The following is a 13,978-nucleotide window of genomic DNA, read 5'->3' as shown; positions in this document are numbered from 1 at the left end:
AATATAATTATTTGACAGTATGCTTTTTAAGTTGGGGGGGGGGGGGGGGGGGGGGCTAATGAAAGAAAAAGCGCTCCTGTGAGAATGTGGGAAATTATGGATGATCCCTAAGTAAGGTGTACAGTGTATATGTACTAGAAAGCCCATTCTCAGTTTAGAGGTAGGCTTCTTCCAAAAAATAATGAAAGATAATCATATGACTGTAGTAATTCTGCATTGTATTTATACAACACCATATTAGAAGTGATTGTGGGTTTTGGTTTAGTACGTGTATCACAATGGGCCTTATCCGAAATTACGTCACAAATAAGAATGGCGTCTTTAGTAGGGGGACACGTGAACTGATTCAATGGAAGATTCGAGCGATTTGGAGAATATCTCCGTAGTAGTGGAAGATATTAAGAGTCTTTCTACAGGTAAAACAGCACCATGGTATAGCGAATTAATTTATTCCTACTGTACAGTGCGAGAGGCACGAGGCTGCTCAGCTGATGTTGGCGATTATGACGGTGCCGAAGACTATGACAGCGAATTCGGTTGCAATGAAGAAGTGAAGCATAGACCGCCCACCAAGAAGGCACCAAATGATTGTAACAAGCCTCCGAATGGCGATATTTTGATGTTGACTGAGATCAAGAGTTTATAATATAAAGAGGGAGGGAGAGTGTCCAACGCTGTATTACCTGGTCAAAACACACTGTGTTCAAAGATTGCATCATATCCTGAATATTTCAGTATACTTCAGTATAATTCCATACAAATTCGTCACCTGGCTTCACCTACTGAAGAGCGTTGATAGGCGTTGATTTATCAAAGGGAAGCATTCTTAGTGCTTTGCTTTAATAGAATTAACACATTTTCAGTAGTCATTTAATAACTTTTGGTGCTGATAGTCATTGCGCAATCTTTGAACACAGTGTGTTTTGACCAGGTAATACAGTGTTGGACACTCTCCCTCCCTCTTTATATTATGAACTCTTGCTGAGACTGATATTACTGGTGCCTCACTTAATGGAAAGTCACCGAACCAACTGACTGTGGTGCAGCTGAAAAGGTGGCTGGTTTGCCGTGGTGCTGCAATTTCAGGGAAGAAATCAGATCTTATTGAGAGGTCAGTAGTAAATAGCATGCTTTTTCCAGAATCAGTGTCTAGACTGTGTATATGCAACCTCAGGCCAGTTCTTGTACGAAATATATTTCAGACAAGTAATGGCTAAAGTATCCAATGTTTCCTTTACAAATATTGTATTATAAATCTCTTTTCTATTTTACAAGGGTGCAATGCTATATCAATTATGGATGGGACCAGCACCTGGTTGATCCTGACAAAGGGGCAAACAGTCGAAAAAAGCTGGCTGCTGCTGTTGATGATCCTCAGTCCTTGCCGTCAAGGTTGCTTCATTCTGTACCAGCTGCAGATGATACATTGTGGACAAGTAGATTATACAAGATTCCAAAAATTACCTTTAGCACAATTTATGATTTCTTAGTTGATCGTATGGTGTTGCTTAGATGAGTCAGCTGTTTAGAGGGAATTGCAGACAAACGGGCAGAAATTATATCAACAAACTGTAAACAGGACAAATCAAAATTAATTCCAAGTCCTGATGAGCAACCAGCAGTGCAATCTGATTATGTTTACGTTCCTGTGGAGTATACCAGAACACTGGACAAGGCTTATCGATTTTACAAAGATGGCCATGTACAGAACATCAAGTACCACCCAATGCCAAGTGCTTTTGGTTATGTTTGTATTTCAGCAACAGTATTGCCATCAATGAGGAAAGACCGGATATATCATGTGGCTATTGTTATCGATGAGTCCTCTGCTTGTGTTGTTACTGCTTGCTGTGCTTGCCCAGCTGGTCTCTCAGGATGTTGCAATCATGTGACAACCACTCTGTACTGTTTAGAAGACTATATACACTGTGGTCTCCAAGAGGATGAACAAAGAGGTTGTACAGAGCGGCTACAAGTGTGGAACCAGCCAAGAAAAAGGAACGTTGAACCCAGGCCAATAGATGATGTGTGTCTTTCAAAAGAAGAATATGGAGTACAAAAGCGACTCAAGATACATCACGTAAATAAATGAGATTGTCGACCCCTGTTTAGAAGGATTATTGACCCAAATAAAGTAAGGATTCTAAAGGAACGGTTATTTGCCATTGAGCAAAATAAGATTTTATCTGTTAATAATGCAGTTCAAGTGGCAAAGACACCAGCTGAAAGAAAAAAGGCAACTCAAGCAAGGTCTCTCCTAATGAAATATGGGTCTTCTTGTTTCTTACAACTTTTTGATGATGAACCACCACCACTGGAAAGTCATTTTGATCAAGTAAAAAAAAGAAAGAGTTGCACTTGCTGCTGCACAGAAGAAGAAGTTTCAAGATGATTTAGCAGCTCAAGTGGTTCATGTGAAGCATGATCACTGTTATACCCATAAAAGGAGTGATGCAAATGATATAGAAGAGAAAGAATCAGTGGTTCCACCACATCTCACCGATGTGCTATACAGAAGCCATGTTGTTTTAAATTTAGAGCAAAGAAAAGACCTTGAAGCTGCTACTAGATTGCAGTCAGATTCAGAACTCTGGTTTAACGCAAGAAAATTACGAATCACTGCTTCAATCATGGAAGAAGTGTGCCATAGAAAAAGCACCACCACATGTGAAGCATTTATACGAAAAAAGCTTTACCCATCACAAATTAACACTGCAGCAATTTCTTATGGAAAACAACATGAAAAAGATGCTATCTCTTCATATGTGCAGTATCAGCGTAGTCAAGGAGTAAATGTCCTGGTAACCAAGTGTGGCTTGATAGTAGATGAGTTTGAATCTTGGCTTGCAGCAAGCCCAGATGGCATAGTGACTGATCCCAGTCAGAATGAACACAAAACAGGCTGTTTAGAAGTCAAATGCCCCTATGTTTGTGGCAAGATGACAATAACAGATGCTTGCAGAAAAGTTTCAGCATTTTGCTTGGTGGAACAGAAAGGAGTGATGTGCTTATCTGAATTGCATACTTATTTTTACCAAATCCAAACACAGATGCATGTTGGAAACTTTAAGTTGAGTGATTTTGTTGTCTGGTGCCCTAAGCAGGTTTTTGTTCAGCGGATTTGGTACAATGCTGCTTTTATGATAAAAGCTTTACAGATTGCTAAACTATTCTACTTTGAAAAGTTTCTGCCAGCTGCTATACCTTATATGATCATCAAGCCTTCAGTAAAGCAAGCTTGTCAAGTGGTGGTACAAGATGCAATAAATATGGATAAACCTGCACCTAGCAAAATTGTGTTGCCACCATGTAAACTCTTACCTTGTCCCAGTAAACTTTCATCACAGAATTCCTCATCGGACCCTGGAAAGTGTAGTACGTGCAAATTGTAGGATCAACCAAGACCAACTCGCTTTCATTACAGGCTGCTTTGCAGTGCATGGATGTCAAACAACATGTGGTAAAAGGCGACGGAAACTGCCTGTACCATTAAATTGCTCACCAGGCTGGGCTGATATCCCGAGTTAATGATGGTGATGGAGGTATTTGCCAACGCCTTAGAAAGGTGGCTCAGTCTATTATGTGGAAGTATCCTGGTGTTTGCAAAGAAAGCGGACTAACTGTTGTTCAGTGGTTACAAAAATGTCAAGAGATTCCTCTAACTACGACTTGGGGAGGTGATATTGAGCTTCGCTTACTTGCCATTGGCATGCAAAGAGACATAGTTGTTTTAACTGCTACAAGTGACCAGACTTGTACCTTTGCACGGAAGTTTGTCTGTACACCTCCACCAGTAATGCCCAAAATGAGGGGAGGAATTTTCATTCCACTGACAACAGATGAATTGTGTAACCAATGGAGCACTGTGAACCCACGACCACTTTTAATTATATACAATGGACAGAATCATTACAATTCTACAGTGTCTGATTAATAATAATGTAAATATTTCTGTGTTAAAGTTACAATGTAATAATTTATGATTCACTGGACATATTGTGTACAATTTCTTTTAAAACGTAACAAGTAAAAGCAATGTTAACTAACTAAGGGAGGGCTGAAGTTGGTTATCATGCAGCAAACATAAACAACTTCATTGATTGAATCCCACATGGTGGCTGGAATTGTGTTCTTTAAAATTCGAAACTCTTTTACACGTCCAATTGCCCTTTCCACGTGTACTCGTAGATTGGCAATTTTCTTAGTTACAATCACATCACTAGCTGCCATTTGTGCTTTACTTGCCAGAAAAGGAGGTATAGTTAATTGTACTCCAAGTGGTGCAAGCAGGTCTTGGATCTGAAAACCCTTATCAGCCATAATTTGGTCCCCTGGTTCCAGTTTTTCCAAAAGACCACTAACTTCAACCAACTTTCTATCAGAAATAGATCCTTCATAGCATTTGGAGACGAAAGAAATGACACCACTTGGAGTGATCCCTATAAGAACTTTAACTGTGTTATTGTTTTTGTAAGCAGAAAATGTACTGCACTGTGATAGTAGTGATGATGGACGCTCAACATAAAACTCAGTCGCATCTATAATCACTCTAGTATCTGGATATTGTTTCTTGAACAACTCTGGCATGTACTTCTTGACTATGTGCCAAAGAGGGAATGTTTCAATCCCTTTCAGAGTACGGTACAACAAATTGATCCATGTGGCTGTTATTCTTGAGACTGTGGCCTGTGATATATCAAATCTTTTAGATAAATCATATTCAAAAAGCCCAAGACGTAGTCTCACTAAAGTCAGAAAAAATTGTTCAAGTAATGGCAACTTGCAATGCCATCCACGTTTGCTTTCATCATCATAGTTACTCTTACAGTTCTTGCCATCCCACTGACGCATAACAGTTGCATCTGATTCTAAAAGCACTTCAAAGAAAGCTAAGAGAGTAGCGTAATCTGGAAATCCTGTATAGTATTTCACATCTTCATCATTATCTTTGATGTTCTGTAGGCAAAAAAGTGACCTTGTGGCGGCATCCTTTGCCAATTCAAGTTCAGCTTGTAACTGAGAAATTTTTTCCCTCAAATGGTCAACTTCATCCAAAAGATTAACTGGTTCAAAAGAATCTTCCACATGTATGAAAGGAATCAACATCCTCATTGATGCTCAGGACATCTGAACTTCCACCTGTATCTAACAACTGATAGTCTTTACGCTGAATGGCTAAGGAGGCTATTTTAGATGTCACAGTTTCACATTGTTTCTTTGCATTCCACGAAAAAACTGTTGGAACAGCAGATGCTTTCAAACGGGATCTCACTGGAGAGTATCCAGGCACAGGTGAGGTTACAAAGTCATCAGTAGTGAAGTGTTGTGAACAAATTTTAGTGTACTTGTTAATAGTAAAAGCTAAACCTGGGTCTCGGCGTATTTTTGCTATCCATTGTTTCCCTTTTTCTGTGTTCACATCTGGAAAGCTATGAAAAGAAACTCTAGGCAATCCTAGCTCCTCTCTGCATGCATTTTGGGCACTAGAATTTCGGCAAAGTGGCACACAACAATAATCTCCACGCCATTCCTCCTTACTTCTAGAGAGGTGTACCAAATGGTTCTGTGCGGCATTTACATCTCCTATAAAAATACAAGGCAAAATTAATTGCAGCAGCAGTAGTAGATGTAATGGCTTAATCCGCATATCGTTCAAGCTAAGCCATACAGAAACTGTACATCCAACTTCAACTACTCACCTTGCGGCACTAGTGTAGTGCGCTCACCAACGTTATTGCCATTTGGACTTGGAGGCTTATTACAATCATTTGGTGTCTTCTTGGTGGGCGGTCTATGCTTCACTTCTTCATTGTAATCGAATTCGCCGTCATTGTCTTTGGCACCGTCATAATCGCCAACATCAGCTGAGCAGCCTCGTGCCTCTCGCACTGTAAAGTAGGAATAAATTAATTCGCTATACCATGGTGCTGTTATACCTGTAGAAAAACTCTTAATATCTTCCACTACTACGGAGATATTCTCCAAATCGCTCGAATCTTCCATTGAATCAGTTCACGTGTCCCCCCTACTAAAGGCTCCATTTTTATTTGTGACGTAATTTCGGATAAGGCCCATTGGACACCCACTCTAATTGTACTATATTGTCATAATATTGATAGTGAACTTAACTCACACCACCAAATGGACACTTAACAAGTACAGTATGTATTCATAAGTTTGTAGCTTCACTGGTTTAGTGGTATTGAATTTATGTAATTGGATATCATAATGCCAATGTGTTTGTTTGTGTACTGGTATTTTGCTTACACATTGAAAATATGTACGTATGAGGTCTGGTATTGTGTAATTTAGGTTTTTTTTTGGTTTTTTTTTTTAAAGTAGACTGTTCTTATATCTTATCTTTACACACTGGGACGCGTTCTTGTTACATACAGAGTCGCCAAGTTGTTCTTTAATTAATAATTTAAGTAGTAAACCCTTTTGTCCCTGAAACAGTTTGCAAAACACGTTTGTAGCTGCTTCAACCTTGTATTGCCTGATTCGCTTACCTTTGTTACAAAGTCCCACTATAGAATTGATCTCCTTGAAGACTACCATGTCTATTGAGAAACCTCGACACCCCAAGCATTTGCACTTCACAATTTTCACAACTTCTCTTTACGCATTCATAGCTTTGAAACAGTTGTTCCTTTCAGCAAAAACCAGCTGTCATTTTACTGGGGCATGATGTGGCTAATTTTTATTACGTGTCTGTACATTAAAGTACGTATATAGAAGTTATGGCCATTTACTTTTTGAAAAAGAATTATGCATTCTTGTCTTCTTGAAATTGACGGCCTTTCACTCCAATACTGAAACTTATTCATCACTCTAACAAGGATTCTGTTAAATGCTCTGATATGTGGAAATTGCAGAGATTGATTCATTTCAATAATGCAAAGCCACTATAGTGGAATTTTGGGTCAAAAGGTAATTTACCCAGTCAGTATCCTGTAGTGGGTTTGGAATCTGGCTAGAACATTATAAAACAGGTTTACAGTATGAACATATGTTAGCTACAAACCAGTGTGTGCGTGTGCGCGCGCGCGTGTGTGTGTGTGTGTGTGTTCAAAACTAATGTTGTGTAGTTTTCAGGCCAGGAGATTGTTTTCTTGGTGGTTTTCAAACAAAACAAGTTGTTTCCTGTCATTTTATGTTTACATACACCCTGTACTTGGTTAAATGCCGCATCTTCAATATTAGCCACACTCAAGTGCTTCAATCATTACTTTTGATAATAAGGACTTCAACATCGTTTTCGAGCATTGAGCGGTGGTCAAATTTGACAGTCAGCACATTGATTTTAATCCTAATAAATGCCGCAACTGGTTCATTTGCGGCATTTATTTAGACAAATAAATGGCTCATTTGTCTAAATTGTCGCAAAGGCTTGAAAACTGCAAGATGAAATACTTAAATTTGATTGGCTGCTTACTGGTGTGTAAATAGAACCGTTCAATAGATCCCTATCTGTGAAACTTTACAAAATATGATAACTTCGTTCTGGATAGTAAAAGTCACCAAGGGAGGTATGATCTTACTATATTCAGACATTTCTCACTATTTCTATATTACAAGCAGCTGTGGAAATACAATGAATTGTGGTGTATTACATTTTGAAACAGAAAGCTCTACCGAACTTGCAAACCCTAAGGCCCTGCAGCTCTATTTCAAAAACTCCCTGTTAAGATGACCTTCACCCATAAAAAGAGGTTAAACAACCTTGATATGGTAAATGATGAGAATGAAATATCAAATGTCTATAGTATGTTCACGTTGAGCTGAACCCTCAAAAACATTTAATAACTCATGGATGCAATTACACACGATCCTGAAATTTGGCTCATTTGTAGTACTGCTTGACCCGCTAAAAATATTTCAAAATCTTTTTGTTCAAATGTTTGACATAACATTTATGGCCAATCAAAATTTTCACAATACATTTCCTATGGGGAAGCCATATAAATACAGTGTCATTCCAAAAATACAGAGTTGTGACTTGTGTCATTCTATTCACCATGAACTGGGGCATTCATCAAGTTATAGTTTTGGCCTAAATACACACCAATGCTATCAAGCAAGAAGGCTGTTCAAGCTTAAAAATGGCAGCAATAAAGTAATGTTTTGCTGCAACATAAATAAATACACGTAAACAAGGGTAACTCGTGTTTGCTTCTTGGTACAGAAACGAAACAAAGATATTCTTATTACTCTCCATGAAGAGGCAAATCCGTTGGTATAGTAAATATTTCGATTCGACTCTTCCTTTACTGTCTACTGAAGCAATTAAAACTAGTGCATAAACGAATGCTAGAATTGAGCATTCGAATGTTTGAATGAAAAACTACGGATTATTTGAATGTTTATAATATTTAAAACCCACAATCCATATTTTTAATTTATTGAATCTAAGGAGTAAGACTTATTGTTGTGAGGAGTCTATGCACTTACTTGTTGAAATGCTCTTTGATATAGACAGTAAAGTGAGTGTAAACAGTAACGAAGTAGTAGTTTTATCGCTGTAATCAATCTCACACCTGGTGCGCTAGCTGTCGCTTGTAGCGTTTTTGGCTTCACATGCACCTGAAGTACATGTTAACAACTTGACACCTGGCGCGTGTCATGTCCTGTACTATTTCAGCTGCACGTGGCCTAATTATATACATTGGTGGGCGCCCACGTAAAGATTCGAATGTTATGAATTTGTATTCGAATGCTCCCAAGCGAACGAACATTCGAATTTCAGAGTATTCGTTTATACTCTAGTTAAAACGTGCATAAAATTATTTATGTAGCACATATTTTTATGCAATGATCACAATTAGGGCTGAAATGAATAGCGGTTTACTGTATTTGAATATTTGCTCAGCTTTAACGAAATTAGTCAAATAATCTGTGTAAGGTTTCATTGCAATTCAGTAACTAAAGCAGCCACTACCAAGAAGCCTACAAATAACCACAAACAGCTTTATGGCTTTGTATGAATAACTTTATGAAAGAGATGCCATAATGCCCTTTCTGAAAGGATTATCACAGCGATACTGTGATAGAAAAAAAGTGATTGTAACAAAATAGAAGTACCTGGAGTAAGCCACGAATCCCATACAAAATCTTGCTCTTATGGCGATTCACTGTGGAATTAGTACATCTTCACCAATTAGTGGCTGCCTAATTCTATTACTACTCTTCACATTATCACCATAGTCCTTTCCTTGTTGTTACTTTCATTAGCATCATCTTCCACTTCATTAACTACTGACAACTAATCACGTGTCACCATGTAAATGATCACGTGCGAATAATCGTTTGTTACTTTTATTATTCGGCTACAAAGCAAACGAATATTAATCCGAATATTCAGCTAATCGTTTGAGCCTTAATTTCAATGGTATTTATCTCAAACAGAATTATGCAAACAAGTCTGGTTTTCACTCAGTGGGTCACATATTGTAGCTGCTTAAACATTATATATATGAACATGTGCACACAGTGAGAAATATTTGATTGCAGTGTTAATAATAAGTACAGCTTTTATTATCCAGTTAAGCACTTGTTTGCATGTTACAGGTGGATAATTTCACCACTCCAAGCTCAGAGAGACAGTGAGATGAAAACAAGACACCTGTAGGATTAAGGTATGTAGTTGTAAGTAGCCATTGAAATTAAATAATTTCTCTTATTTAATAATTGCTATGGTCTATGTATTGTTAAATGACTATGAAATCTTTTGTTACGACTGATTGAAAATCTGTCATTTTTGCAAAAATAGACTTGCATGCTGCACAATAATTTTACACACATTTTAATTGTTTCAGTATGTACACAGTATGTACACAGTGATACAAAGCTTGAATCAATAAAATATACATACCATCGGATTCCCCTGTTCATGGAGAGTAAGAAAATAAGGAGAACATGAGTAATGGGTGAGTATTTATGATGGAGTAGAAGTACATACAAAATTTGCTGGGCAAAAGTTTTGTAGTTAAGGCTTATCAGTAAGATTCACAGTAAAGCTAAATTTAGGGTGTAGGTAGTAAATTATTTTAATTTAGCGGGGAAACTTTAGCGGTTTGTTTTGAAACAACGAAATAAGAAACTTTTGCCCTAAGAAATTTTTCTCCTTTATGGTACTGTTATCTTTAATAAAATGTCCTCCCACTTTCATATGGAGTACAGAATAAGCACTATACATTTGCTAATTAAACCAAGTCCTGTCTACGTACTGTAGCTTGTTTTAGTTGTGAATTATAGTTGATTTATTAATTTCTTTGGTGTACGTAGTTGCTATATTAAGTGGAATTTATTGCTGTTCTGACTGACAGCCAGTCCATTGTTGCTATAGATAACAGAGAAATAATAAAAATAGAATGAAAATGTGTGAAAATGGTGACATTTGGTACATTTTGTGTGAGTATCCAATTGTGGTACACTTAGACCCGCAATCACTTCTAATGCGATGTTGTATAAACAAAATACAAAACTATATCACTGTTATAAGTATTGGTTATTGCACAAATCCAGGAGTCTTCACTATATTAAAAACCTGAGGAATGGCACAATAGTAACCAAAAGCGAAGCCCGAGGTGATTATGTGCCATTCCAAAGGTCTCTAAAATAGCGAAGATACCGTGGATTTGGCAATAACCGATTTAGACTATGGCTCATACGACTCTGGCTCTGGTCACTGCTACAATAGCTGCTTCCTGATCGAATTACGTAGTACTAAAATAACTCACTGATAGGCTTCCTAGATGATTATGATCATCTTTATGATCCAGTGATGCTTTTTTTACACTCTAGCGATGATTTCTGATGGCTATTATGACTGGAATCAAGCAAAGTACGTGACAAAAAAATTGTCACAGGTATCTAACCAGTTTAGATACCTACCCTGAGTATCTATGTAATAGTTAGACTTCAGACCACAGGGGTCTAAGTAATTTAGTAACCGATGGCCCTGTGTCGTGGCGCCTGAGCGAAGCGAAGGCGCTACTACAGGGCCTGAGGGTTACTAAATTACTTAGACCCCTGTGGTCTGAAGTCTAAGTTATTTAGACCCTTTATGTAGTTGTTGTACCTTAACATTGTTGACAGCTGCTTGTGACAGAGAAATGTAGCGTTCATTAGTAGAAACAAGCCATTACTCCACCCGTAACAACAGTTACGGGTTTAAAATTAATTTTCAGGTGGCGATGCGTTGCCAACGCTACCAGTCCGGGTGCGCGTAATAAACATGAAAAGGGTCTAACTAAACATGAAAGGGTCTAAGTAAACATGAAAAGGGTCTAAGTAACTTAGACACCTCCAAAATTCACCACAAAAAGGGTCTAATGGATTTTAGACCCTCTTTGTTGTGGACTTGGTGGATTTTGGAGGTGTCTAAGTTACTTAGACCCTTTTCATGTTTACTTAGACCCTTTCATGTTTACTTAGACCCTATTCATGTTTATTACATGCACCTGCACTGGTAGCGTTGGCAACGCATCACCACCTGAAAATTAATTTTAAACCAGTAACTGTTGTTACAGGTGGAGTAATGGCTTGTTTCTACTAATGAACGCTACATTTCTCTGTTACAAGCAGCTGTCAACAATGTTAAGGTACAAGAACTACATAAAGGGTCTAAATAACTTAGACTTCAGACCACAGGGGTCTAAGTAATTTAGTAACCCTCAGGCCCTGTAGTAGCACCTTTGCTTCGCTCAGGCGCCACGACACAGGGCCATCAGGTTACTAAATTACTTAGACCCCTGTGGTCTGAAGTCTAACTATTACTTAAATACCTCATTAATGACTAAATTTCAAAGCATACTATGCATATCATAGTATAATATTTGGAAGAAGTCTACCTCAAAATTGGGATGGACTTTTGTCTGCCTCATGCTATATTTGTCTCTCCCCCACTCTTTGAGTGCTATAATTTTTGTAAAACACTCACAGCAATGCTTTAACATGATTTGAAGAACTTTCAACTTTCGAGCTGGAGTTCTAGTAAAACATGCACGAAGCTATTTGAGACTCATCAAGCAAGCCTTCGGTGAAACAATTGACTTTACTCTGGATAATATTTTACTTTGATCTTCACTTCCTACGCAACTGATTCTGTTAGTATAAAGTGTGATATCACCTTCACCATGGTTTAACATTAGAGAAAATGTCACATCTATATATTGTACTTTGTGTGGGAGGATCAAAATGCTGATGAGTACTGTATTGTCCATACATTATCCTTGAGACATTCTTTTTTAAATTTTGCAAGTATTAAACTGTAGTTGATTCGTAGCTCACCTACGTGATCCCTTTTCTCACCTGAGTGGTTGTCTCTTGATGTTTCCTTACGTATGTGGTGTTCCTTTGATCCTTTAAATGCTAAGACATTGGATATGTCCTTCTCATCATTTGATATATTTATATCAAGGTCATTTAACGTCAGTTGACTCATCTTAACAGGTATAGTGTTTAAAATATAGCTGCAGGGCCTTAGGGTTTGCAAGCTCTTTAGAACCCTCTGTTTGAAAGTGTAATACAGCACAGCTCATAATATTTCCACAGCTGCTTGTAATACAGTCTGAATATAGTAAAAACAAACTGATTATACCTCCCTTGGTGGCTTTTACTATCAGGCTTTTACTATCTGGTATAGAACTACCATGTTTTGTAAAGTTTCACAGATAGGGGTCTATTGAATGGTTCTATTTATGTAAGCACCAGTAAGCAGCCAATCAATATTTAAGCATTTCATCTTGAAATTTTTTGTGGCAATTTAGTACATTTTGTGTTAGTTTCCAACTGTGGTACACTTAATAAACCAAAACCCACAATCACTTGGTGTTGTATAATTTAAATGACAAATTACAATAAACAATGCTATATACATAACTGTATTTCGTTATTTTTTGGCAGTCGTCTCCCTTAAAATCTGGGAACTTCTGAACCATTCTATTATTGTAACTAACATTATCAGTATATTAATTCTCTGTGTGTTGTAATGATACGTACATAGTTCACTAAATAATTCTTGATATGGAACCTCTCCATTATATGTGACCGGATCTGCAAAAACCCGACACAATCATGCATTTTTCAAATTCCTGTTTATTAGATATTTATAATCTACTTAGCCAAGTGTACCCTCTGGCTGAGTTTCAGCCTCATATACCAATAATTTTATGAGTTACAGCCCTACAAAGTAGTAACCGTGACAACAAAACATTGATTTGTACAGAAAGTATTGAGAAAATAAATTACTGGCACTTACAAAAGTGGCTGTAATTTACCAATGGATTGAGGTACAGAGCTACAATTTTCACCATCGTGTTCGCCATGAACATGGGAATAAATTACTGGGCAAGTTTTTCCTTTACTAATCCTTCCTCACTGCATACAAAGGTGAAATTCGTGGAGAAAAATTGATCATGTACGACCTCTTCGACGTGACGTAAACAAACGCTCATATCCTCGGTATCTTTGGGTCTACTGCAGCAAAACAAAGATTTTCCAACTCCTCTTGGGCAGGAGAATAAGATGATATCCAGGGTTTTATTGTCCTTTTCTTCACAATGAAAGAGGCGTTCCAAAATTTTACAGAATTTTTTCAATAATATGCAAATATTTCACCCAATGTATTCAATACTTTCTACTGTAAATTTAGGCTTGTGCAACTCTGTCGGGTTTTCGCAGATCTGGTCACCTATATGTATAGTGCAAGACATCATAACTTTCCAAAAACGTAATGCGTTATATAATCTGGTTGACCGCTATGCATGGATATAAACAAAGCGCTGTAATTTTCATAGTGTTGGTCCCATGACTACGCAATTAGCATCACTTTACTCGTGATGTAATAAGGATACCTAGGGATTTACCCTACAATGAAAGTATGAAAACCAAAACACATTGTGAAAATACATTTCAGTTTATAAGCACGCAAATCCCTACACACCTTTAGAAAATCATCCATAACTCATCGCCAGTG

The 13,978-nt window shown here is 37.6% G+C and overlaps 2 protein-coding genes across 17 annotated transcripts in view; one reads left to right on the top strand and one right to left on the bottom strand.

The window, feature by feature from the left end:
* Positions 1-13,978, top strand: part of LOC136247517 (uncharacterized) — a 64,318-nt gene that overhangs the window by 13,788 nt on the left and 36,552 nt on the right. For 13 of the 16 annotated variants that reach the window (XM_066039256.1, XM_066039261.1, XM_066039249.1 and 10 more), the window contains one exon: positions 9,568-9,635. The gene's annotated coding sequence lies outside the window, so the exon portion shown is untranslated. Of the gene's footprint in view, positions 1-9,567; positions 9,636-9,815; positions 9,927-11,531; positions 11,604-13,978 lie in introns of all 16 variants that reach the window. The other 3 variants (XM_066039254.1, XM_066039255.1, XM_066039252.1) reach the window with 2 other exon arrangements.
* On the bottom strand, positions 4,039-12,445 carry LOC136248176 (uncharacterized). The gene is made up of 4 exons (XM_066039990.1): positions 12,313-12,445; positions 5,700-5,888; positions 5,140-5,583; positions 4,039-5,078 (listed from the first exon to the last, which is right to left on the bottom strand). The coding sequence occupies exons 1-4, from the start codon at positions 12,443-12,445 to the stop codon at positions 4,039-4,041; spliced, it is 1,806 nt and encodes a 601-aa protein (XP_065896062.1).

Source organism: Dysidea avara, chromosome 2 (genome assembly GCF_963678975.1).
Source record: "Dysidea avara chromosome 2, odDysAvar1.4, whole genome shotgun sequence".
Taxonomy (NCBI): Eukaryota; Metazoa; Porifera; class Demospongiae; order Dictyoceratida; family Dysideidae; genus Dysidea; species Dysidea avara.
This window is presented reverse-complemented; position numbering and strand designations above follow the sequence as displayed.

What these genes read in the sequence shown, in the direction of transcription:
- LOC136248176 (XM_066039990.1), bottom strand. Translation starts at nt 12,445, where the DNA reads ATGAGTCAACTGACGTTAAATGACCTTGATATAAATATATCAAATGAT. An exon ending in CACTACACTAGTGCCGCAAG is followed by an intron (nt 5,584 to 5,699) that starts GTGAGTAGTTGA and finishes GTATTTTTATAG; the next exon opens with GAGATGTAAATGCCGCACAG. An exon ending in CTATCAGTTGTTAGATACAG is followed by an intron (nt 5,079 to 5,139) that starts GTGGAAGTTCAG and finishes TACATGTGGAAG; the next exon opens with ATTCTTTTGAACCAGTTAAT.